Source organism: Poecilia reticulata, linkage group LG3 (genome assembly GCF_000633615.1).
Source record: "Poecilia reticulata strain Guanapo linkage group LG3, Guppy_female_1.0+MT, whole genome shotgun sequence".
Classification (NCBI taxonomy): Eukaryota; Metazoa; Chordata; class Actinopteri; order Cyprinodontiformes; family Poeciliidae; genus Poecilia; species Poecilia reticulata.
The window spans coordinates 26,396,131-26,419,120 of NC_024333.1; the positions used below are offsets into that span (position 1 = coordinate 26,396,131).

The 22,990-nt window shown below is 38.8% G+C and overlaps 1 protein-coding gene across 2 annotated transcripts in view; it reads right to left on the bottom strand.

The window, feature by feature from the left end:
* Positions 1-411: 411 nt before the first annotated feature.
* cskl (c-src tyrosine kinase-like) overlaps positions 412-22,990 on the bottom strand; it is a 42,539-nt gene continuing 19,960 nt past the window's right edge. Inside the window, exons 2-13 of one of the 2 annotated variants that reach the window (XM_008405517.2) lie at positions 18,126-18,209; positions 16,081-16,194; positions 14,736-14,848; positions 9,794-10,013; positions 6,970-7,063; positions 6,405-6,470; positions 5,834-5,933; positions 5,581-5,671; positions 5,261-5,334; positions 4,510-4,705; positions 2,631-2,717; positions 412-1,809 (exon numbers count right to left, since the gene is read on the bottom strand). In XM_008405517.2, coding sequence (XP_008403739.1) covers positions 1,627-1,809; positions 2,631-2,717; positions 4,510-4,705; positions 5,261-5,334; positions 5,581-5,671; positions 5,834-5,933; positions 6,405-6,470; positions 6,970-7,063; positions 9,794-10,013; positions 14,736-14,848; positions 16,081-16,194; positions 18,126-18,140 — 1,353 coding nt within the window. In that variant the 5' untranslated portion in view covers positions 18,141-18,209 and the 3' untranslated portion in view covers positions 412-1,626. Of the gene's footprint in view, positions 1,810-2,630; positions 2,718-4,509; positions 4,706-5,260; positions 5,335-5,580; positions 5,672-5,833; positions 5,934-6,404; positions 6,471-6,969; positions 7,064-9,793; positions 10,014-14,735; positions 14,849-16,080; positions 16,198-18,125; positions 18,210-22,990 lie in introns of both variants that reach the window. The other variant, XM_008405516.2, reaches the window with a different exon arrangement.

Genomic DNA, 22,990 nt, shown 5'->3' on the forward strand with positions numbered 1-22,990 from the left:
GAGCTTAATTCAGGTGGTTATCTTGGAGATCATTTATAAATGTATGGCTTTTTTAAAGACCATTATGAATTCAATTTAATACCTGTATCATGACGGAAATGTGCAAAAGGTAGCCCTGTGTTTTACATCGAAGTAATTCCATACTTTTTTTTGCACAGAATGCATGCAACGTCGTTATAGGTTGGAACTAGAACTGAGAGAGTGGAAAATCGTCATCTCACTCAAACACCACCCCGCCGCCTCTCTTGGCTGCGCACGGTTTGCTGTAATTTTCAACATTTATCAGGGCAATGCTTTCGCAGGGGGTTAGTTACAACAGGGTGTCGATGTACACTTTTACAAAAACGAATTTAAGACATTTAAAGCCTTTTTGAGGATGTGCGGACACCACGATAATGATGCATTTCCACACTGTTCAGATGGAATGATTTATTCATAGTCATGATAGCATAATAAAACAATGAACATTGAAAGCACTGACAGCTGAACCCAAGGCCTCTCACACACAGCATGCACCACCCCGACCCCAGAGTTCAGGGACGCCAGGCATCCAGAGCACCAAGTCACTCTCCTGGCTTCTCAGAGTCCTCCTCCTCTGTCCCGTCCCGGTCAGTTTTCTCCTTGTCCTTTCCTTTTAAACCTTTAAATATATTTTGATATAAAAACAAGCCCATGTATGATGAATTGACCATGTGTGTGAAGTGCCTCTCCTGCTCCAGTCTTCTCCCGTAATCACCCCACGCCGCCACTCGGGGCTGCCTTGGCAGCAGGATGAAGATGACACCGCCCCTCGCTAAACACCACCTCTTCCTGTTCGTGTGCTCTTCTTAGGGGAGAAAAAAAACTGGAACAAAACAAAAGATAGAAAATGGCGGAGTTGTGGGGAGACTGTAATAAAAAACAAACATTTATTGACCTCCCTGAAGAAAAAGAAAAGAAAAAAAATTATAATTAAAAAATRACACCTCAACAGTCCAATTAATATTAGTGGAGGGTTGTGGAGCTCTGTAGACTGGAGGCACTTTGGCACAGAGCGAAGCCCCCTCCCCCCCACCTGACAACACAGCAGAGGGTCGGGGGTTAGAAGGATGGAATGACAGAGCTGGCATGCAGAGACACGTGGTGATGCATGGATACTGGAATGATTTAAAAAAAAAAAAAATCAAAAGGTTGGGGGTGAAGAAGAGAGCACCTGACAAACGTGGAGGAAAAGGCCAGCCCCTCCTCCAGCTAATGCCACGTTTCAGGAGGAAGAGGAGGAGGAAAAAAAAACTAGGAAAGAAAAAAGCATGATGCAAGTGGATGAGGATGAGGAAGAGCAGCTCGGACCAGGTTATAGAGCGCGAGCGAACAGCGGCAGGTGAAGGAGGATGAAGAAGAGGTGTGAGGAAGCTGCTTGGCAAAGCTATACAACACAAACAGGAAAACAGTCCTAGAGGAAGCAAGGTGGAGCCTGAGGTCGGGGGAGGGAACACGGTTTGGCAGTCCCTTGGTTTGGCAAGCAGGAGGAAGGTGCTGTGGTCCCTCTTCTTCTCATCCTCCTCCTCCTCCTCCTCCTCCTCCCATGATCTGTCTGCACAGGGCTGCTCCTCATCCCCCCTCAGTCCCCGCCTCCACAGCTGCTTTTTACAGGTACAGCTCCTTGGCTCTGATATGCTGCAGTTTCTCCCTCAGCATGCGGAAGGAGGGCCGCATGGCGGCGTCCAGGGTCCAGCACTGCTTCATCAGGTCGTAGACCACAGGCGGGCAGCCGTCCGGGGCGTCCATCTTGTACCCCTTTTCCACCCGGGGCACCACGTCTTTTAGTGGCTGAGAAACAGACACGCACAAACACACCGAGCAACTTTAGAGCCTCAGTTTTTACATCACACGCTTTGAAAAGCAGAAGTAAAGTCTCCTGCACAACCAAGATGAAGAACGCAAGTCGTTTCTGAATGGTAAGTTAACAACAAAACACTTGTCTTTCCCAGAAGTCATTGTACAGCACATACAGCAGTAAAAACCAGCATGACAAATGTGCTGGAGCTTTGCTGGGGTTGCTTGGTAAGGGCGCAGTGTGACTCATAAATTGGGAGGATTTTGAAATGGTTTGCTTTCCAGACATCAAAAAACATTAACATATTTACAAAAAATAAATATGCTTTTTTTAAAGCATACTATTACTGTTTTTAGAAGCAGAAAGAACCCAAATGAAATTACAAAAATGTACAAAATGTGAATTTTGCAGAATAGATCCCTTTTAAGATTGAAAGAGCAAACAGGTTTTATTACAGGTACAAGGTCATTAAATCAAAAGTATCAAATATTGACTGATTTCATGCAACATTTTAGCAACTTTATTTCCTTAATTCTTCCAATCTTGATTTAAAATTCATGAGAGGTGTCCTTTATTATCTTTTAGAAAATGTAAACTCAAACATTTAATACTTCTCCAAAAATGGAAAACAATTAAAGCAAATTCCAAACTCTGAGGAGTGTGTAGCAAACCTGCTGTTTGTTTAATAGAGTAAAATGATTCTGCTATTGCACAAAAATAAAACCAGACTCAACACTGGTCCCAGCGCTAAAGTCTGCCATCTGCTGGTTTATCTCAAATTTGACAACCAGAGATGACCAGCCAGGATACTTACAATTCTAGGGTAAGGCACGCGGCCGAAGGAGTAAATCTCCCAAAGAAGGATTCCATAACTCCAGACGTCCGACTTGGTGGAAAACCTCTGTTGGGTAAAGACAAGCGAACCGATTAACACGTTTTTACATGAAGTCATTCCGAATGTGACACATAAACACTGCTGACATAATTAGCAGCGATTTTACAGGGTGATACAGCTGCTGCCTGAGGAGGCGCCGTCATTAAAGCAGAATGCGCAAGATCTGGATATGAGGATCCTAAATTTAGTGCAAGCTCATACTTGTGAAGTTTGTTTGTAAAGTTGAGATTTGAGCATCCATGGGGATTATGTGCCCACTTTTCAAAGCAAAAGAAATTATTTCCACATGATGCCTGCAAGACATTTGATAAACATTTGAGAAAACTTACAGAAACTCTGAAAATAATCTATAACACCATTATATGTATGGGTTGCAAAGATATGTTCCAGCACTTGAATAAAATAACAGCTCAAAACAAACGTGATAACAGAGTATTATCAATGTTGTCGGTCAGAGATGAAAGATTCAACAACCAAGAGTTGTTGAAAGTTATCTTATATGCTTGGATTATAAGAAGAGGTGACATTTTTGCATTCTGTTGCCATAATTTTTGGCAAAATTTAATGTCATTGTGGAGGTTCCTCCATCTTTTCCTCAGTGTTAGTAATTATTTAAATGTTTTCATATATTTAGAATTTCACATTTTCTTTGGTGGTGGTTATTGCATTAGGTTGTTTACTAATTTGAGTGCACACATTTAGTAAACTCCTTATGTTTATTTAAGATCATTAATATTTAGTTTTGCTGAGTTTAAGGACTGGTTGGCAGAAGGGGGTTGGCTGAAAAGAAAACCAGGAAGTGGAACAATCCATCAGGCTGCTGGAAGCAGGGGACTTGATGTTAAAGAATCTGCCTCTCTCCACTAACAGCAAAAATTGCTAAAACCTTTTTGGTATTAGGTTATTTTGGTTTTTATAGTTGTGTTAAAGTTAAAATGTTTTAGTTTAAATTAGTCATTTATGTTTATACATTATTTGTCTTTGTCTCCTTCCCTACCCCTCCTCGTTTGTGTGGGCTAGCCTGTTTGTATAAATTCCCCTGTGTGTTCATTGTGTGAGGTCAGTCTTTGGTTTGTTATCTTGAGTTATGTTGCCTTAGCTGATTTCTTTTGGGCCCATTTTGTTATATTTTTTAGATTTGTCGTTGAAACCTTTTGTCAAGATTTTCTTTGGAAAAAATAAATAGAAAATATTTTTTAGATATGCCTTTGTCCTTTTGTTTTACTGGTCGGACCATCACAGTCATTAATAACTTATCTTAGAAATTATTTATTAGAAAACAGACACAGTGCTGTAGTAGCCGTTCTGGAGGGATCACTATAAGGCCATGCTTAGACAAAGTTTTACCAGTTGGTATAAGAAACTGAAACTTGAATGCACTGTATTAAAACTAGGATCTAATTTGAATGGATGTTCATGAATTTTCCAAAAATGATTGTGAAAAATTGGGATTTCTTTAATTATATAATTTTACCTTTCTAGATACATTTGTTGTGAACTGAAATAATGAAAATAAATTGAATTTAACTGAACTGATTCAGTTAAATCAGTTGAGTTGTTTCCACTGTTTTAAATAATGTAGACTACCTGAATAAGCTGAAGATAAAATACCTAAAACAAATCAGGGATGTAAAATTGACTGGTTTCTATGGTTACCATGGTTCAATCTGCCTCGTATTACTGTCCTGAAAATGCTTTGGGATAATATTTCGTAACTGCACTAATAAGCCCAGCGAAATGTTTTGATTAGTTTAAATGAAAGAAAGCTACAGCCTGTCAGTGCAGATCTGGTGCTCACCTTCTCTCTTAGTGCTTCTGGGGCGGTCCACTTGACGGGCAGCTTGGCAGTGTCCTGTATGGAGGAAGCCTCCTTGGTGAGACCAAAGTCGCTGACCTTGGCGATGTTGTCGTCAGACACGAGCACGTTCCGAGCTGCGAGGTCTCTGTGGACGAAGTTGTTGGCCTCCAGGTACTCCATGGCTTCGCACACATCACTGTGGGTAGAAAGAAAAGGACAACAATGTCATAGCTATAACTTTATGACGTGAAAGATTAGAGCAAATGTGTGATGTGCTCTTGACAAGAGGAAAAGTCAAGCATAGAGACAGAATATTGTTTTCAGATCCAATATTTTCTTCCTTTTCTTGCTTGATTTCATGCAAATAAAATCTATTTCTACTAAGAGAAGCCAAGTATTCCATGTGTCCCACTGAAAATAAGCCACTAAACACCTCACAGTGGATTAAATCACAAATACCTTCAGACTGGAACATTTTCGCTCATTTCACAGCCTTTTTTTCACAGGTGCTAGACGACAGCACTGTCTTAACAACTGTTTAATTAAAAAAGGATTAAGTCAAAGCCTATATTTGCCAATGCAGCAGCCATTTTTTCAGAGAAAACCATCTGAATAATCTGTCTGTCTGTAAACAAAGGGTTCTGGAGTGCTTCCAGCCAAACGGCTGACGCCGTTCCCATGAAATTCTGCACAACTCCTGACAGCTAAGCAAACATTTTCATATATAAATCTAACCAAGAGGAAAACTCACAGTGAGAACTTTAGCAAGCAGTCCCCACCAAGAACAGTCCGTCCTCTGGAGCGCAGGTAGTCCACCAGGCTGCCCTGTGGGATATTAACGTTAGTAAACTGCTGGTTTATGAAAACATCAAACGATAATTCAGAAAAATAAACATGTGCAGCATTCAGCGCATTTAATCGCTAGCATAATCATGAAGATATTGATCATAATCTTTACCTGCAAATGACTGATGTATATTTCATAACTTAAGAAAAGTCAAACTAGTTCTACAACTGGGTATATTTTTGATTAGAGAACAACACATCCACACGCACACTGGTCTGACTGACCTTGGCCATGTATTCTGTGACGATGTAGAGGCTGCCCCTCTCCTCCACAATAACACCGAGCAGCTGCACCAGGTTGKTGTGCCTCAGTTGCCTTTGTAAACAAACAGATGGGAGAAAATGATGCTGTTGGTGTGCAAGAAAATACATAAATCCATTTAGCTGCTCACGCTAAAGTAAAACCTCATTAAGAAACAGAAGCACAAAGAATTGTTTCAAATTATAGGAGAGAGAAAAAAAAAAAGCCTGATCTTACGTCATGACAGAGGCCTCGGCGATGAAAGCTTGTGCTGTGGCATCATTTTTGATACACTTGACAGCCACCTTGGTCCCTCTGTARTCTCCCACCATCACATCTAGTCATGAAAGACATGTTTACATTTCAATATGATGGGACGTCATCCCCGTTTTATTGCGATCACAGCTCTGATACAGGATTCTGGCTGTCCTGATCCACCTCTCATTTCTTGAACTTTTGTTTCCAACAAACCAGAATTCCATGAAACTTTAAAAGTAGGGGTGCAAGTTATAGATTAAAGAATTAGATATGCAAATTTATAACTTAAAAATCATACAATATGATTTTCAGAATTTTTGTTTTAGATTCACCATTTTAGATGTAAGGAAGTAAAAAAAGCAGCCAAGGTCTAAGGAATTACTGGGATAATAATAATAATAATAATAATAATAATAATAATAATAATAATAATAATAATAATAATAATAATAATAATAATAATAAGTGAATCATTTGCAGAATGACTTCAATTCTGTATAAAAATAAATTATAATTATATTAAAAGAAAAAAAAATAAACAGTTACTCACCTCCAAACTCCCCCTTTCCAATTGTCTGAAGCAGCTTTAGTTCTTTTCTGTTCAAGGCCCAGCCACCTGCCAAGAGGGGCCAGAAGGGGCTTAATAACTGTAATGCAACATTAACGATATTATCTTTTGTCCCGGAATAATCAGWGGCCTACAATCAAACTAATCACAAGAYGTAATAAAATACGTTTCACTCTGATGAGAGCTCTCTTTGTGTCGACTTTTAGAGTAAGTGCTGCGATAGTCAGCCATGTTCAGAGGGATGCATGAAGTTCAGCAAAGGCACATGGAGGAGGAGGAGGAAGCTGGTACAGATTAACTTTGACTGYTGGTGAAGCCCATGAGTATCCACACACAAAAAAAGATTAATCACCCTCRTGATTAATGCTATTAGGCTGTAGATGACAGCACAACCTTAGAGGGCATGTAGGGTTTGCATTTTTCTCCAWGCGCATGCATGTGACATTGCGCTTACAAGGTTAATACGTCGGCAAGTAAACAAATGTTCCTGTGAGCCTYGGTGCCAGAAGCCTAGTGGAGTGGTGTGGTGAAAGTAGGGGAAACTTACTCCTGGAGAACTCGTCCTGCGCCGCCACCGTCCCTTCCATCAACTTGGGTTTAATCAGTCTGGTGCAAAGCCCGTCAGCGTCTTTGGTGTAGTGCTGCGCACACAATTTAGCACAATTAAGATGTCAGTGTTAGGTTTRCAATGTAAAACTACATTGCTKTATGTTTTATGAAGGGTTAAAACGGCAGGCATTAAGTCTTAAGACACTTTTTTGGTGCTTAATGAATCATCACTTTGTTCATATAATAATTAAGACGAGCCTTTTATCTGCAGACAGCTACACACGAAAATTGTGGTAAAAGGAAAACTGCTGCACAACTTCGTCTGAGCACCGCATATTTCACATCCAGATGTCACATCTGAAATGGAGCCATAAACAGGTTTGACACAGGTCACTTAAGGCCACAGCAGTGACAAGACAAGGCTACAACAACACACAGCATTCTGTCCGTACTCCAGCTAGACTGATGCGACGCAGCAGAGGGGAAATTTAGTGTCAGAGGTCAGTGATTAYGAGATTTTGCRCACAAAACAACAAAACCGTGTCATTGGGTCAAGAAATCAGATTGTACTGAGGTTYGTATATTATCATGGCTGGCTGATATGGCTTACAAATAAAATATCTGATGTTTTAATACCAAATTCAATTTACAATTTTAGTCTACTTTCTCCTCTCACTTTTYCCCCCCTTAAATAATGACAGAAAATATCTTTAAAAACTTTTTATTTCAATAATTMATTCTCTGAATTCAAAGCTGAAACAAACAGATGCTGTGAAACAAGCATGTCAAACATGAAGGTACTTCTTGATTTTCTRGAAACCCAAAAAAACAGTTGATAAAAAAATACAGATTTTCCAAAAATTAAATGTTCAAAACCAGAAAATTTAGAGCAATCGACAAAATAAATGTGTCACCCAGCCCCAGATATTAGACAAATAAAAAAAAGGAAGTTTGTTGGGTTGTGAGGGAGCTGAAAAAAGGTTTAGACTACAGACTGCAAGTCACCATTACAGCCACCAGAGGGAGAGCAAGGCGCAGGAAGAAGTACTCTGAACTAGCTAGTTCTCATGCCTGTGAATGGATCCTCAAATATTAAAAAAAGAACATGTGCATGGAAATGCTATATCTTGGGTTTTCCTATTGTTCAAATAACTCATTTATGTGTTTGGTACAGTGTTTATCAACTRAAATGCTCAAAATAGTCTGATTCTGCTAGTGTAACATATTGCAATTGACAAAAAAAAAGTGATTTACATAATCGTCTTRGCTAAATCAAGATCTTCCCATATGTAATTAACACTGAAGGCTGTGATTATGAAGTAAAAATACTCAATGAGSTCATAAAAGACAATACTTCTCCATCACGCAATTATATCGCTGCTACCACATGCAGCCGTCTTTGCTTTCATCACATGCATAACATTACTGCGGATGCCGCAACTGACAACAAGCTGTCAGCAAACTGTATGTTTAGGGATAAATAGAAGGCAGAAGCCATATGAATCGTGCTGTGACCAATAACAACAGCAGAGCGCAGGAACAGACAGCTAAACGGAAAAACACMGAAGAATGTGAAGAATCCTATCTCAGGCTATTTACAGGGGAATGCAGACAGTCTACCGGATAAAGATATGGAGAGACTGACAGAAGGGAAAATGAAGGAGAGCGGGGAATATGAGCCAGCAGGGGGAAGAGTGAGATGGATAACAAAGAGAGAAGGACAAAAAGCAATATGCCAGGTATCCACGAGGGAACTCGAAGAGAGAAAGACTGACAGAGGCRAGGCGGAGAAAGGAAGTGGGGGCAGAATCGAGTGTGGAGGGTGTGAACAGGATAGACAGAGATTGTGGGTGGCTGATAAGAATGCACCAGAAATGGGGATGATCTCACTGCCAGCTGGCAAATTCCTATCGTCCACTTCCAGTGCCCCACGGGGTAAAAAGATGAGGCCCAATTAGAAGTGTGATAGCCGCCAATCTCGCCTCTCTCCCCCCTGTTTATCTGAGAGGATGAAAGAGCKCTCTTTCTCTGCCTGCCACCACGCCTCCTGTCTTCCCCTCTCCTCTCTGTCCTTCCTCTGAACCTGCCTTCAGATAGCGGGGCAGGAAGGGAGACGATCAAACAGCGCTCAGAGTGTGTGCTYGAGTCTTGATGTTAAGGGAATGGTGGACAGTGAGTATGAATCCTTCTTGTTTTGAGTTATGCAATCATGTTTCAGCAAGAATGAATGGTAAAGTTTGTACTGTGGATTGTGARCTAAACAATATTTTTTCAAACGCGTCATTAGTAACAGTACGTTTCCTTGGTATTTCACCGGGAACCTATTACGCTTCCAGGAACAATTTAGGATGGTTACATGAGCTAAAACATGTTCATTGCATTTTCTGTTCAAAGTCAGTGTTAGATAATGATCATTTTAGTCTGCTCTGTTTTGAGCTCACTTCAGAATGAGCTGTTTTAGACCCTATTGTGACTTTAAATAAATACAAATAAGCCRCACTCATTTACACTTATACTTTACAGAAAAACAGGTGGGTGTTTTTTTTTAAGCGCTTGGGCTGTTTTTAAAAACAATAGAAACTCAAAACGGAAATACAAAAACATGCAAAATGTGAATTTTGCATAACAGGTCCACTTTAAAGAATCTAACTGGTTTGTTCTTACACACCATGAGCTAAATTTTTTTTTTACACATTTTATTTAAAAAGCACTTCATTATAATGATAACTGAGGAATACAATAGATTACCTGCATAATAACAAAATCTAAAAAATAAACAACCAAACAAAAAGAACAAAAAACCATCYGAGTTCAACCCTCACCTCAACCAACTGCATGAGATTCTCAAAGTACTCCTCCTCGTCGATGGTCAGTTTGCCGTTGTGGTAGATGATGCGGTAGTGCTCCACCTTGCCGTCGCAGCTGACGCACAAGGTGTAATCGCCAGGGTAGTTGGTGCTCTCCCTCACCAGGAAAAGACCCGTCTCTGGGGGGTAGAGGAGACGCTCCGCCTGCTCGCGAGTGATTTTYCCATGAAACCATCTGAAGCGATGGAGAAAGGAGAAARGTTAGCAAAGCACAGAAAGGGAAGTTTGAAATAACTTCAACTCCTTAAAGTTGTTCATATTTTGTCATATTACAACCACAAATTTTAGTGCATCACATGACAATATTATCTGAAATTACAGCAAAAGTAGTGTATAACATCATGGTAAAAGAAAATTACAATTTACAAAGTACTTTTCCCCARAAAATGGTTTCTGTTTACATGCCCTTCATTCCGCTACCCCTCATATAAAATCTAGTGCAACCCAATTCCTCTAGAAGTCAGTGGAAGAGTGAATAAAATGTTTGTACTCTAAGAAGACAACTAGTTGTTCTGGGACTAAGAGGTACGATGGAGAACATTGGTGAACAAACAGCATCATGAAGAGGAAGGAAGACATGAGACGGGTCAGACATAAAAAGTGGAAGAAAGACAAGAGCAAAAGGCTAAAGACCTTTGAATTGAGCTTCTAGTAAATGAACAAAAGTWAACATAAAACCAGAGCAACAATCAAAGYATATGGACGTGCTAAAATGGCCCAGTCAAAGTCCAAACCTAAATATAAATTAAGAATCCACGGCAACACCTTGCTAATTCTCACATGTATCCAATCTGACTGAGGTTGAACTAGCCTACTAAAAAAAGGGGCCAACATTTCAGCCTCAGGATACAAAAAGCTGATAGAGGCAGAAGACTTTCCGACGGTGGTCTGGCAGCACTGACACATGGGAGTCTGATRCAAATGCGCGTTACGTTTTTGTTTGGTTGGAAATAAAAATGCTACAAGACAAAGCATTGTTTCCTTTTTTTTGTTTGGTAAATATTAGCAACTAGTTAATAGAGCAGGGTTTTGCTTAAGGTAGTGGCTGCTGGAGGATGCAATTACAACACAACCCATTATCCCACCGGATCAATCGGGTCTTCTTTTTGTCAGACGCCTGCTGAGCCAAGAAGACGCCTCCTCTGAGTAAATAAGAGCTAAAAAAAGAAGTTCTATAAACTGCATTTGGCCACAGTTTCTGTWCTGAGGAAAAYAAACAAAMAAAAAAAGAAGAGAAACTATGTCAGTGTCACTAAACTTGTGAAGTTTCAGCCGCACACAGTGATTTACTGTCTTTTCTGAAAGAAGAAGCGAAAAACAGGAGTGGAGCAGTAAAGGGAAGCCAGCAGCAGCGCTTCCACTCAGACCAGAGGCGGAGGCTGTCTCGTCTAAGAGATTCAGTGAGAATGTACCTGGTCAAAAACAACAGGAAACACACACACACACACACGCACACACAGAAATAAAGTCTGGGGGCAGAAGAGGAAACTGACATGCAGGCACAGCAATAACAGGAAAATACAAAAAGGCTTAGACGGGGCAGCGAGTCCGACAAGCCATGAGACCCACTCCCGAGTGAGGCTCGGGGGAACTGAGAAGTGACCTGAACTTTTACTAAATGGAAGAGGAAAAAACAAATTGAATCCTCTGCTAAGATGCTAGTTTCTTTTTTACATAAATGTCTATTTAAGATCAAATGCCTTATTTTAGAATAAAGTTCTGTAATACTCTAGGTTGCCTCTAACAACAGATCAGGAGGAAGCACAGCCCACTGCAGAGTTGTTCATTGACTTCTGCCACTCATGGAAGAACGATTCCATGAAAACAGTTTCTTCCTTTCAGCGTTTACTGGGTGGTAATTAACTACTCCAATTGATTTATCCTGTTTTTCGGTGCTCGCCTCTGTTGCACCCTCCTCCTCCTCAGTTCTTGGGCTCATGAGACGTCGGAGGTCTTCGTGGTAAAGCAGCTTAATGCGGGTTGAGTTGATTAGATCAGCGATTGCAGCTTCTCCGATGGACAGAAGCTCTTTAACTCCCACTAATCTGAGAGTGGACGACAAGCTGTGTGAACGGCCGCGGATGCGCTCAGTGGAAAACACAGTGCTGCTTTGTTCCGAGAAACCAACCGCAGTTTTCAGACGTGACATCATGGTGAAACAGGACGCAGTCCTATACATGCCTGGTCCAACATGGAAGGAGGAAATGGGACACCAGTGTTTAACGTCCTTGTTGTTATCATAGGATGGTGCCACAATGAGGAGCAGAATTCGCCCACAAGAGGGCAGCAGAGTGAACAGAAGCAATAAGAGCCCCCAAGATGGCATCTTCTGCTGAGCATCAACAAGTGAGTGTGAGAATGGGGACAGAAGACCACAGCTGAACCCTTATGTAACCCAGAATAGAGGGAGAGGCCATTACTGAGACATCTGTTAGTGATTCATGACAACATTTAAAATGTCCCTCTGCGTCACTGACAGTCATATCAGAGGACGGCTTGTGCGTAAAGAGAGCACGAAAATGTGGTGATATCAAAGTCCTAGCGATTAAAACCACTAAAATATGACCTGGCCTCCCCATTACAATACAAATATACAAAAAATTTTAATTAATACAATATAACACCACAAATGGTTATCTAAGGTTTACAGATATGAATTTTATTAAAGTCTATGTCAGATATTCATGTTAAAAAACTCATGTAATGTACATTCATTACCAAAAGCTATGTTTCTAGTGCTTATGTCTGCTAATTGTGATGATTGTTGCTTACAGGTAATAAGAGGCTTGCCCGATACTTGAAAAATACCGGAATGATTATATGACTTACGATGTAAAAGCAAATAAACTTAAATGCTAATTAGCTTTGGAGTCATTAAAGACATAGATCCAGACAGTCTCTATTAAGCACTTGAGGAAAAAATATTTTCATGTCACCAACATTGTTTTATCTTCTTCTGCTGTTGAGGAACACACAGAAAAAAACTTTAATGACTTTACCAGAAAATCACAATTCCAAAAACATGTTCTGCATTCAAAACATCACCAAATATATCTCTGGCCAAGATAACCTGAATGCATGGTACTAATACAATTAATAATTAGATTTAAAAATTATTACTACAAGCCAAGTAGCACTTAGTGAAATGAATATAACAATGAGCGACACTGATGTAACAATATCACAATGATATCGTGTAGTCTTAAATGATAAAACAGAAGTTTGATGTATATTGTAGCCTGCAAAAACACATCACATTAAAGCAATAATTCATGCAAATATTGAGTTCATATAGGCTATGGTGCAAAGATGTACTTTTCAGAGACTGACATTTCTGAATTAAAAATATTTATTTACTGGTTTAATGCCAGGGTCTGCTACCTTTACAAAAGGAAGATCTTCAAAATGTTGCACAACCTTTTGTGAAAAGACCTTAAATATCTACTATAGGAAATTTGTGGTTTTGAGGTTTTAAAACAAAGAAAACCATAAAACATTTATCAAAGGAGCATTGATTAAATGTTTTATATAGGATGTTGATGCTTAAGGAAAATTATCCAAAAAAACAAAAACAAAAAAAACAACAACAAAAAAAAACAACAAACATCTAGTTTCTAAACTAAGAATGAGAAAAATATATACATTACTGATAGCTGTGCCATTCTGTTATGAAAATACAATGTAGGATTTCCATGGAAGAAGAAAAAAGAATCTGCTATATGTGTTTTTTAATTTCTTTTAAGTTGATTCTCCACTTTTTTAGCCAAATTATTAAGAGTCATTCTGGAAGGTCCAAAGAGCCACTTGTGGTTTCGGAGCCGTATAGGTTGAAGACCCCTGGCCTAATGTAATGTTCAAATTCCGAACAGGATGCTAAAATATAACTGTGTCATGAATCTGCATTTAACTTTTTGACTTGAATTACTGAAATAAATTATTTTTTTGGTGATCCAGGCATATATAAACCTCACACACAAACACACTCCAACATGCCAGAGCTGGATGAGCGTTGACCCCGGTGTGGACAGACGTGTGACGGGTGGCACGGAGAGAGAGGTCAGAGCTTTCAGCAGCAGCTCATGAAGAAACAAAGAGGCTCAAAAGTCAGTTCAAATGCTTCCTGCCAACATGATGTGAAAGTCAGCCACTGTAAATTAAAGCGGCAATGCTGACGAGCACCGGCACCATAACCAACTGATCTGATTTCATTAATAGAGATGTACATAGTGTAGATTACACTTGTCTTTGAAATGAACAAAAGGTCAACCGAAATGGCAACTAACTGCTAATTACTCATTTAATTTTCTAAGATAATGGAGAAATGTCAACATTTCATCCAATTAGAAATTGAGCACAACAGCTAACTATAACTTCTTCTAACTTCAACTTGTGCCAACATAAGGAAACATTTTTTGCAGCAAGTGTTCCTTTCGCTTCACAAATGAACAGCTCATTTTGAAGTCAGAACATTCAGGTATTTTCTGTTACTGCAGAAAGAGAGGCTTGGCTTTCTTGTCTCGTTTGATTTGCATGCAGCTTTCATCATGTTGTCCTCATTTTGACTTGCCACAATTTCAAAAAGAGCCACTCCGTCACTCTGAAGCGGTACACAGATGCTTCTGGCCTCTGAGACAGTGACACAGATGAAATGAGACACCATAAAGGAGGAATTTCCGCGGATTGATGTCGGAACTGCGTTTTCCCGTCGCTGCGGGGAGCCAAACAACTTATTCACACGGTTGAGCAGCAGACACATATGTGGCGCAAATGTGCAAGATGCACAACCATCGTCACATCCCCGCAGTATTTCTCCTACAGGGTTTTTAAAAGTGTTGCATAAGAATGCCCAGCTGCTTTTACGACACTTGACATGCTCCATTGGCACTCGGGTACTTACGGCATAAGACTGAGCTTCCCTCCTGATTTCACCCCTTCCCGTTTCTGGACGTAGTTGGCCGGAATGGTGCCCTCTCTGCCCACTGTGTTTCTTGCTTTGTACCAGTTTGGATCCTAAAAGAGTCAAACGCCATTAGAGTTAACTTCCATCTCTGTTGAAGCTGAGGGCCCACTCATCAGACTTTGGCTCCTACCTGATTCTCCCACTCTAGAATAATGGACAGAATGTGTTAATGAAATCTATCAGATGGTAAGATTAACATTCGTAATCCATTTAGAGATGAACAAGTGTACGGCACTATGGTCAAAATGGATATCCTATGTTAATAAAACAACATGCAAGAATTTTGGCTTGATTAATAAAAAATATGTAGTAAAGAATTGCTTTATTTTTCAGGAAGTGTCTATTGGCCATCTAATTTCCTTTTGGTGTTTAGAAGTAGTGTCTCTTCAGAATAGTACCCTTTTGTTCTCTCTCTTTGTTCTTGTTCTATTGTTTGTTGTGCTTTCTTTGTTTTAAATGTAAATGTGAAAGAATTTGATCACAGACAATATCAAGCCTTTGTAATCTCAATGTTTCAAAAATAAAGACACTCCACCGCCCACCCCCTAAAAAAAAAATTGATTATTGATTGTATCTCATCTCCTCTTTCTGCTCCTATAACATGGAGTAAAATAACTCCCTTGAAAGGAAGCATACATTTTTTCAGATAGATTTCCTTTCAAGGAATTATGAGACTGGTTTACACAATTAAATGTTGTCTAAATCCACTAAAATGAAGTTGGATGTTAAATCAACACCTCAAAATTGTTGTTGTGCTCCTGAAAGCATTTTTAGTTCCCTTCACAACATTATCCTGTTGAAAAAAGTAGGTGTTTTAAACAACATCCACATGGATGGCAGGACTCAATGTGCCCCACCAAAAATAATTATTACACTCCGTCTGCTCTCCGTCTCCTTCTTCCCATAGTTCATCTTGGTACTATTCTTCAGGTAAGCAATCCACATGCATCTGATCGTCCATATGACGAAAAAGAAAACATGATTCATAAAACCAGGCCAACAGCTTCTCTTGCTTGGTCCAGTTCTGATGCTCGCATGTTCACCGTTTGTTCCTTTGGACATAGACATCACCACAAACTGCAAATCACTGTGTGCATGAACTGCTTCCGCAATTTTAATAGTAGTAGCTCATTCTGTTGGAATGGATCAGCCCTCACTCCCTGTGTGCATTCAACACCCTAAATACAAAGTGAATACCACCCTTATTCACACCTTAATGCTTGTCATTCCATTTAAATTGAGAATGCAACTTGTGAAATGAGCCTCACACAGTAATTCTTACCCTGGTGACTCCAATGATGGTCAGTACATCTCCTTTACAGAAAGGCAGGTCCTGTTCAGTGCCAGGTTTGAAGTTATACTTGGCAACGCATTCTGTGCCAGACGACCATGGCACCTGCTACACAGAAGACACAGAAAAAGCATCTTTAAATTGTAGTAGGGTTGTCACAATTCCTCAAATGGTTTATTTACATTGTTACATTGTTAAAATTCCTCGAGGAACTTTGTAGTTGATGCTTATTGCAACATTACGGACAAACTGGAAAATACGTTTTCTACCCTCCTGCTCACCAAAAAAAAAGGGTGGCAGAGTGCACTGTGGCAGTACAAATGTGTGTCTGTGTGTGACAAAGGTCGTCATCAGGCAAATGTATATCAAATCTAATAATCAATATCCCAGTTGGTTTTAATAAAGGCAACTCTAAGGAAGAGGGGGTTTAGCCTGTATTTAACAGGCGTTTCAGGATCTTTCAGTTTTAGTGATGTAAAAACTGAATGCTGCTTCTTATTCTGGGGATGCAGAGCAGACCAGAACCAGAAGACTTTAGAGTTCTGGAATGTTGATTGTGGTGATGATGACTATGGTGATGTGCTCCGTTTTCCTAGTTTTAGTGAGATTGCAAACAGCAACTGACTRATTTTTTTAGGCAAACCCATGAAGACAGCAGTTTATTTCAAATGTCTTATTCTTTGCATCTTCTTTCAATTTTTTGTCATGTAGTACAAATGAAAGTTCAATTTCTAATAAGACAGTAATTGTTTATCTTAATAATTCCAAACTGAATRAATGCTTAGAAGGCTTTAAATAATCTATATGAAGCTGTAATGCTGATGTAATATTTTTGAATAATCCATAAGTGCAGACTACCCATCACGATTAACACACTGTCATCATTAAAACTGCTGACCTGATGTTTTCTGGCAGGTCTAATTGAAACCATTCTTAAATAATAATGTGAATGAGACAAAATAAAGTACTAAGCCGTAGTTGTGAGTCTGTGGCTTTCTTCCCCCAAAAAGTGAAGTTTGTCRCCGACATGCTATCTGCTGGTGAGAAATATTATCCGGCAGCAGTAATATGCTCTCCTCGCCTCTACTTGGATTGTGTTGGGAAAATGGAAGAAGCACTGTTATGTTAAGCTCTTAGCATGGCATGTGACATTGCAATATAAAGACATTCCTTTACTACCCACAGTTTACCTGGCCAATAGAACCAGGTCAGCTAAAGATGAAGCCTTGATGCTCACAGTCAGGGTGTTTTTTTTTTTTTGTTATTCTTTCAGCTTGATGATTAAATGAAGATGTAAGACTTCAATCTCTGAAATGTTAACATMTTTCACTGCAACATTAATTCAGAAATAAATGCAACAGTATTACGTCATGTAATATAATAAAAGCTGATCAAATTAGGGATGTACCGTTATGGAAATTCGCACCTGAAAAGATATCCRATATTACTTCAGCTTCCTCATATTTAACAGTTATTATTTTATTTTAATTGATGGGCCAATACTGATATGCTAAAAATGACTGATATTGGCCAATGCTAATGTTAATGCATTATTGGATATGTGATTTKTCTAATAAAATGAATCTGACAGAACACAACTGAGCTTTTATTAGAAATGTTGCTGGAAAAAGGTTGACAATCGTCAAACATTAGTATTTGGTACAAATGTGGACGACAGCAGCACAGAAAAGCTTTCCAATCTTCATAGCTTTATGGTTAATACAGTTTGATTAATGATTAGGTGTGGCTAAACTTCTATAATGAGTTATTTAATTTAGGAACCAAATGCTTACGTTTCAATTTAAAAATAAACCTAGTTCAGTCATTTGTAAAAAAAAAAAAAAAAAAAAAAATATTTCTGCAAGACGTCTAGTAAGTGCGTTCTTAAAAGAGGGCGAGAAACATATTTTAAGGCCACTCCTTAAAGTGTTCTGCAGATGACTTGTATGATAAACATGCAAAAGTCAAAAATGAGTTCAACATTAGCCTGTCAGAAACTCAAGTATACCGAAAGCAAACAAGACAAACAGCCTTACATGGATCCCAGACATGATGAGGGGAATTGGGCAGCAGGTGTCCTTGGGCAGGCAGTGGTCACTGTTCAGCTAGTAACATCAGAGCTRTAACACACAAAAGCCAACAACATTAGGAATAASGCACATTAAACAATACAGAAATATGCACTTTTGTTGTCATGAACTCTACAGATTCTTTCAAGTACAAACTGAAATAAATCACACTTATTCTCCCTCTGCTCATTGTTGTCCTCCCTTCCACCAAAAAAAACACAACACGTGCAAATGTGTCTCAAAAACTGTGAGGAAAAAAAMGTGTACTCACTGAGACAACCTTCAAAACTTCTAACAACCCTGAACTATCAGAGGGAGAAATCAAGTTTGGAATGCAGTTTATCACACAATAACTCATGTGGACGCTTATTATGCAGCGATGCAGATTGAGAAAGACAGAGGAATGATTCACACCTCTAACCGATTCACCTAGAAATGAAGAGGGATCGGCTGCAGATGACAGCAAGTGCAGATTCAATATAAAAAAGCTCAAATAATGGCAACCCCGTTTGGTGCCCAATAGGTCACATTTATTGAATTTCAAGGTCCATCTTTTATTCATCAACTTTGAGCTTCAGCTMATACCCCCTATTCTGAAGTATATTAAGATGAACAGTCAGGCAAACAGGCAATTTGAAAAATGTCAACTGTTTATTTTTAGTTTGACTGCTTTTAAGTTCATGTGTGGTCATTGGTCAGGGTTGATCAAGCTAAAAATCTGGCAATTCGGTTCAACAGACAATTTCTTGGCAAATCTGTAGTCTGCAGTTAATGACCGTAAGCAACCATAGCAAGTGTTATGGTTTTCCACTTCAGAGGTAAAATAAATGGAGCATGGTTTGATTGTAATGTTGAGGGCAGGAGTTTTGCTTTTAGCCTCAGTCAGATGCACTAGTCCATAGACAGGCTGAAATGCTTGTAAAACAAGATAAAATATTTGGCTAAACCAAAGCAGTCAGTTTTCTGAATTTACAACAAAATATGTGTATTTTCAAAACAACAAATCAGAAGCAGAACACTAGGTAACTGTAGCAGTCACTGGATAACAGCAACCAGTGACTCCCATTCAAAGCATCTTACTTCCAGCTTGTGCCAAAAACAGGAAGTTGAAACAAGGAGGGTGGAGAAACACAAGGAGGAAGTAGCTGACGCACATTTTCCAAAGCTTTATAAAGGGAGAACTGAGTTGTATCTGGAGAGCAACATGGACAAAAGTGTCTGTGGCTACTTTTAAACCAATCACAACTCATCTCAACAAGGCCAGGTCCGCAGACGAACAATAGCATCCAAAACTAYAAACTGAATTCTGGACCAAATATCAAAACCAAAATAGGTAGGTGCTAATAAAATAAATAAATAAATACATAAATGAGATTCTGAAATCTCTCGTTCCTGTGTATAAGAGGAGTGCAACGACCAGAGAGCACCAATAAGCTTCGCAGCATGACCATATCCTGTGTTGAAACAGGAAATAGCCTAATTTCAGACCAGAACAGATGTGTATGCAAACTGACAGAGCCAAATTTGTCTGAGACTAGGCTGCTCTGGTGAATCCAAAGGGAACACGCTTCTTTTCTTTTTGCCCTTCTTTATTTCTGCAACACCAACTCTCAGCCACACTTGCTGGCAAAGTGGTAGAGGAGARACAAGSGAATGCTATTCTTATCTCGATCCAGGAGTGAAGAATGCCTGCGAGCTATTCAGGAGCTTTAGCATCAAACTGTTCAAATCTTTATTCTTAAGGGAGTTGAGTGGTTCTCAGTAAGGCCTTGTGACTTCTCATTCTTCTGCTGGTGAATAAAGAATCATGCCACTTTATGCACTTTTGAATGGAACAATAATTCTACAAGAAAATAACAAAACCTTGGAAAGAAGATCCAGGAGATGCAGCACATTGAAACTAGGTTTATTACAACGACCAATAGGACGTTTCAGGACAAATGTACATCCTCTGCACTGAAGATCTGTATCACAAGTCAAATTTAAAATGCTTTGGAGACCTTATTTATTCTACTACAGAGATAGTGGTGAACCAACAACGATGCAATCACTGGAAATTTTAGAGCAAAGAAACAATGCATGAACAAACTCTCAGACAGAACCAGAAATGGGATAAAGGACAAAGGAAAGCACATTTTCTCTTTGTAAGCACTTCAGTTCTGCTTCACACACTTTAAATCTGCAGTGAAAAATGAAGTTTGCTTTTTAGACACCTGCAGGTGTTCATACAGATTGGTGATATTTATCCACTCAGATTTTCTGGACATGAAATATGACCAGAAGTTCTCATCCAGCAGTTTGATTTCATTTCTTATTTTTGACAATTTTAGGAATCGGAAACGTCCATAAAACTTGAGGAATTGACATGACCTACTAAGAGAACAGATGAAAAGAATTTGAATAAAAACAGSTGTTTGTAAAGATAATCAGTGTACCCTTTAAATATTCAACTACAATTCAACTCCTGCAGAGTTTCTCCCCGTGTCTTGACAGAGGAGTAGTTCTGGACATTTATTTATTGGTACAACTTAAGAGTTTTCACTCATAACTTTACAAGCAAWTCTCTACTATTTTGAGGGGGTTACCCTATAATTTTGCTGCAAGAAAAAGAAAATATTTAAGTAAGTGTTCCTTTATGATGGTTCTCTGGATAAATGAAAGTTTAAACATGAATCAAAAGATAATGTTTTATTGTTCAGACTGCAGTAAGTAAATCTTAAGACTGAGAAACCTCGGACTGAGTCATTCTCTGTGCCACGTTAATTTTAAGGCAATCTARAAGACGGTCTAAARGGAAAGCTTCATCGAAACATTTCAGAATACTGGTCATTGGGAATGTCATCTTGTCTTTTATTTATGCTAGATTGAAATCAATAGCTCTGGGTAAAATTGAATTTAATGAGCAAGCATTAGACAATAACTCTCATTACGCTCAACAAAGAAGAGCATTGCATGCACAATAATTGCAACATTCCAACCGAATTCCACGACTGGTCAGCAAATGACACTATTCATTTGCAACAGAGAGACTTCTATATGCAACATTCCCCATCTTCAGCAGCTTTGTGTTTATTGTGCTTTCTGCAATCTTCTGCATGTTTTTTTTAAACCTAAAATTTAGCTTAGACTAAAATTCAGCCCGCATGAAGTAAAAACAAAATTATTTTTGCTAAATGTTTAAATCAAATCACTTATTTGATAAGAAATTACAAAACGTCTGAAATATGGTGTAATGAGTTGTATTTATTTAGATACCCAAAATAAAGTGCTTTATCTGCATCCCTTTATTTTCATTTCCATTCAGATTCAAATCATGGTGCATCCAAGTTTAAATYGGTTTGCTATGAAAAGCATTATGTATTTACAAATCTCTGAGACAGTAATGCTGAAACGGTGCTTATTACAAAAATGTGCCACAATTCAGCAAAGGAAAAAAAAAAGTAGCAGGCAAATTAGCACCCATTTAATTTATCAAAAGCCAATCAATTCAGATTTTTGGGGATTGCCTGATACATCACTGAAGAGAACCAGCTACTTAAAGATGACCTGTCCTTGAAAATAATATACCACTGAAGCACATTAAGTTTGCAGTTTCTAAAGAAAAATATTAGTTGTCCAAGATTTCTGGATTTCAATTTGCTGGATGATAATATAAAGCTGTGGAAAACGTCTTAAGAAAGTCAAACCCCAGGCAGAAATGTAGACCTGGAGCTTAAAATGGAAATGTGGTAAACCCTCAGACAAAAACATACAGCCAAGATTTTATTAAAACTATGGAAAACTGTGCAGCTGCTGAAGACGGTAAATTAGTAAGCATGTCTAGTAATAGTAACCTGTACTTGTTTTACACAAAAGACTTATAAAAATGTGGCTGTGTTCAATTTATTTTATTAATTTTAATTATAGACACATGGAGAAAATGTGTTTTAATTTGCTAATGCTAATTGGGACACTTTGTCCAGGTAAGAATTAAACAGCGATGGAATCAAGTGCATAAATGTTTTTTTTTTTTCCAGTTTTGAAACACAAGTCATGTTTTGCAATAGTCAAAATAAGCAAATGCTGGGCATACATATCACTCAAGTAGTAGACTTATTCCACTAAATGAGTCAAAACTTACATCCCCACCTACACTTTGTCAGACCATCACAAATATGGAGAGGACGAGTTGTGATAAAAGTATCACATCATACCATCTTWTGATGTAAAGTCCTTTTAAGGACATGCTAAAAAGAAAACGTGTGAGCAGAGTTTTGTCCAGCTGCGTCAAGTATGGAATGACATGGTACTTCTCCTCCYCCACTTGTTGCTAGCTGAAAGAACGCTAGTAGACTCTTCCCTCACAAGAGAACCAAAGCCATYTAGTTTGAGAAAGAATTTGGGATCGTAAGACGCATCAAGTCTTTTCACTCAAGGTCATCATAATGCTGGTATTCCCTGCCAAGATCTGACTGCTCTGTGATCTGCTGACCTATACAAGGAAACACTTTCCTGACAAACAGATTATATTTATTTAGGACATAAAACCCCTTCATTTATTTCTAGACTGCAGGCAATTCAAAAAAGGTCATGTGGTACATGGAAATTTTAGTGCAGTAAAGTTTTAGTAAAGTCCCACACAAGCAGAGCATGAAGCTTTCACTGTAAAGTGTATTGGCAACAAAGAGAAAAGTGTGGAAAAGTGTGGAAAAATATGGAAATACGATCTGTCGGGTATGCAAATATTCAGTACAGGCTGACAATAAAATGCTTACAGGGCTGAGAGTTTGCACAGAGGACAGCTTGGAACTGTCAACAACAAATGACTCGTGGCTGCGTCAAATTTCCCTCTA